We start from the raw sequence: 2,709 nt of genomic DNA on the forward strand, positions 1-2,709 counted from the left end.
CACACACATACACACACACACATACACACACACATACACACACACATACACACACATACACACACATATACACACATATATACACACATACACACACACATACACACACACATACACACACACACACACACACACAGTCTTCCGAAGGATGAAACATTTTCCTTTCCATCAGCTTTTTCAAGCCTCTTTTCTATAGCTCAAAGCAGGGTATAAATTACTATGTAACCTCCCCCTATCCCTTGTTTCATTGACCATAAAACAGAGACCCCGGGAATAGGTTTCGCAGAGGATTAGAACCAGTATGGTGTTTTAGTGTGCCCTACCAGTTAGTTCCTGGCTGTGGCCTTGGGCCAGCCAATATTTACTGTGTTTGTACTATAGTTTGCTCACCTTCCAAATAGGGGAAAGACAGCAACGTGTTATATGAGTTACATCTTATTAGCTGCTATTACCCAAGGTCCAGGATTGAACAGCCTTGCCCCTCAAATATCCCTGGAGATAGACAGGAGGTTCTTCTATGTCCCTTGCAGTTCTAAGGAGGGCTATGACTACAACCAAGGCCTCCCCACAGCTACCCAGGGGAGTAGACGGGTGTGTGGGAAAAATGGAGGGAAGAGGGAGGAGGAGGAGGAAGTCCCAGGCCTGCCCCCAGCTGGGAGAAGGGAAGCAGGGGTCGGACATCAAAGAGTAGGCAGGCCAGCTTCCCGCCCTCAAGGCCAGGTGGCCTTTGTCAGGACAGGCCAAACACAATCTAGACAATGAGGTATCCTGTTCACTTTCCTGCCAACAGGAGTCACTACTGAGCTAAAGCAAAGGCAGTTACATGACAAAGGTGGGGGGGTTTATAAAGGTCAGGCTGTCCCTCATTAAGCTGGGCCTTTGTCCAGCCCCCTCCCCTGCCTTTGAAGAGGGTGGATCACAGGGGCCTGCCCCGGGGGCAGGCGCTTCACAGGCTAAGGAACCAAACAGCAGCCACCTTCCCAACTGCTCCTACTGCCCCTCCCCCGGGGTCAAGAGTTCAGGGAGAGTCCTGGGGAGGCTAGGTAGGGACCCCTGTCCCTATGCAACCAATGGGAACTTTGGCAACCAAAGGAAAGGATCCTATAGTTTCACTGTAGGTTAGGGAACCAGTTGGTCCTGGAGGGGAGGAAGATCCCGCATTTCCACAGCAGATTGGTGCTTGAGTGTGTGTGTGTGGCAGGGTTAGGATTTGAAGAAGCTACGGAAGATCAGCAGTGCCAGTACTGCTGCGGAGACTTGGCGTCTGACCTTCTAATTGTGGCCTTGCCACTTCCACAGACCCAATGTCCTCTCTTGGCGGCTTATCACTTTCCTCAGTTATACACAAGGATTCAGTTGGGTTACTCAAAGCTCTCAAAGCCCAAACATAATGACTCTCCAAGGCAAGAGTGGTCGCGGGCCACACTCTTGAGAAGCCAATCAGGGCCAGGGCAAAGGTCAAAGAAGGAGACCTGGGCCTCGCCGGGCACCTGCCAGGTCTGGAGGCTCCCACGGGGAGGGAGAGAAGGGGTCCTTACCGCTGCCACCGCCGCCTGCAGCCGCCACGCTGCGCCGCATCCATTCGTAGGGCGTCCGCCTTTGCGCTCCTGGCGAGGACGGGGCGCCCGGACCCCCGAGGGACTGCGCCAGGATGCCGGGACCAGGCCCGGGAGGCGCGGGCACCGGGCTAAAGTCCGGAGGGGGCCCGAAGGCCAGCGGGGCCGGGCTGGCGGTGGGAGCCGCGGGGCCGGGGCCATAGGCGGCCGCCCAGTCGTCCTTGGGCGCGGGGAAGGGCGCAGCCCAGGTCGGAGGGGGCGCGGGCGCCGGCTCCACGTGCGTGTAACCCGCGAAGTCGGGGTACTGCGGGGGCGCGGGCGCTGGGCCGGGGGGCGCGTAGGTCGGGGGGCCCAGGCCGAGGCTGGAGGGCCTGGCGGGGCCCGGGTACACGGGGGAGTCCTTGTCCAGCACATAGCCCACGTACATGGTGACCGCGGGGTCCCCCGCGCATGCTGGGCCCTGGAGCCGCCGCGCCCGGCCGGCCGCCCCGACGACCAGCGACTGCTCACCTGGACCCGCGGCCGCCGCCGCGCCCGCCCCACCCCGGCCTTTTATAGCCGCGGGCCGTCCGCGGCCCCAGCCGGGCGGCTTTGCATTTCAAAGCTGGGGGAAGCCTCGGGGCCGCGAATCAAAGGGGGAAGCCCGTCGGGCGAGGGGGTTCAAAAGGAGACAAATTGCCGCCCTAAGCGGGAGGAGGATGGGCCCGGAGGGCTGAGGACCCAGAGGGCGCGGCCTCGATGAGGGTCCAGGGCCCAGCTTGGTGTTCCCACTCCTCCTTCGGTGGTCGCGGGGGACCTCCCCATCACCCACCCCGGGCGACAGGTGAAGAAACTGTCTGGGAGGGGCAGGGAGGGGGGGTGCTTTGGCTAGACCCTAGGCCAGCCTCACACAGCCCAGGGAGCATGTGGCGCTGTCAGCCAGCAGTGACCACCAGCTTGAGATGAGGCGGAGAGCAAGGCTGACTTCAAAAGGGGTTCGGTCTGGAAAGGTAGAGGGCGTCTTGGGGAGGGGGGTGTAGGGGTCACGACCCCTCGGATCCCAGATGAAAGCTATGGGGATGTGCATATGCAGATAGCCAGTCTGCAAGCTACTGTTTCCCTTATTGGCTTCCCCAGAGAAATTCTCAAAGGTGTGGGCCAGGGGAGGTCTGCT

At 60.0% G+C, this 2,709-nt stretch overlaps 1 protein-coding gene across 1 annotated transcript in view; it reads right to left on the bottom strand.

The window, feature by feature from the left end:
* The window catches only part of Cdx1 (caudal type homeobox 1), a 17,365-nt gene extending 15,302 nt beyond the window's left edge, over positions 1-2,063 (bottom strand). Inside the window, exon 1 of the mRNA XM_031366317.1 lies at positions 1,539-2,063. Coding sequence (XP_031222177.1) covers positions 1,539-1,983 — 445 coding nt within the window. The 5' untranslated portion in view covers positions 1,984-2,063. The remainder of the gene's footprint in view (positions 1-1,538) is intronic.
* Between the last annotated feature and the right edge of the window lie 646 nt (positions 2,064-2,709).

Source organism: Mastomys coucha, unplaced genomic scaffold (genome assembly GCF_008632895.1).
Source record: "Mastomys coucha isolate ucsf_1 unplaced genomic scaffold, UCSF_Mcou_1 pScaffold13, whole genome shotgun sequence".
Lineage (NCBI taxonomy): Eukaryota > Metazoa > Chordata > Mammalia > Rodentia > Muridae > Mastomys > Mastomys coucha.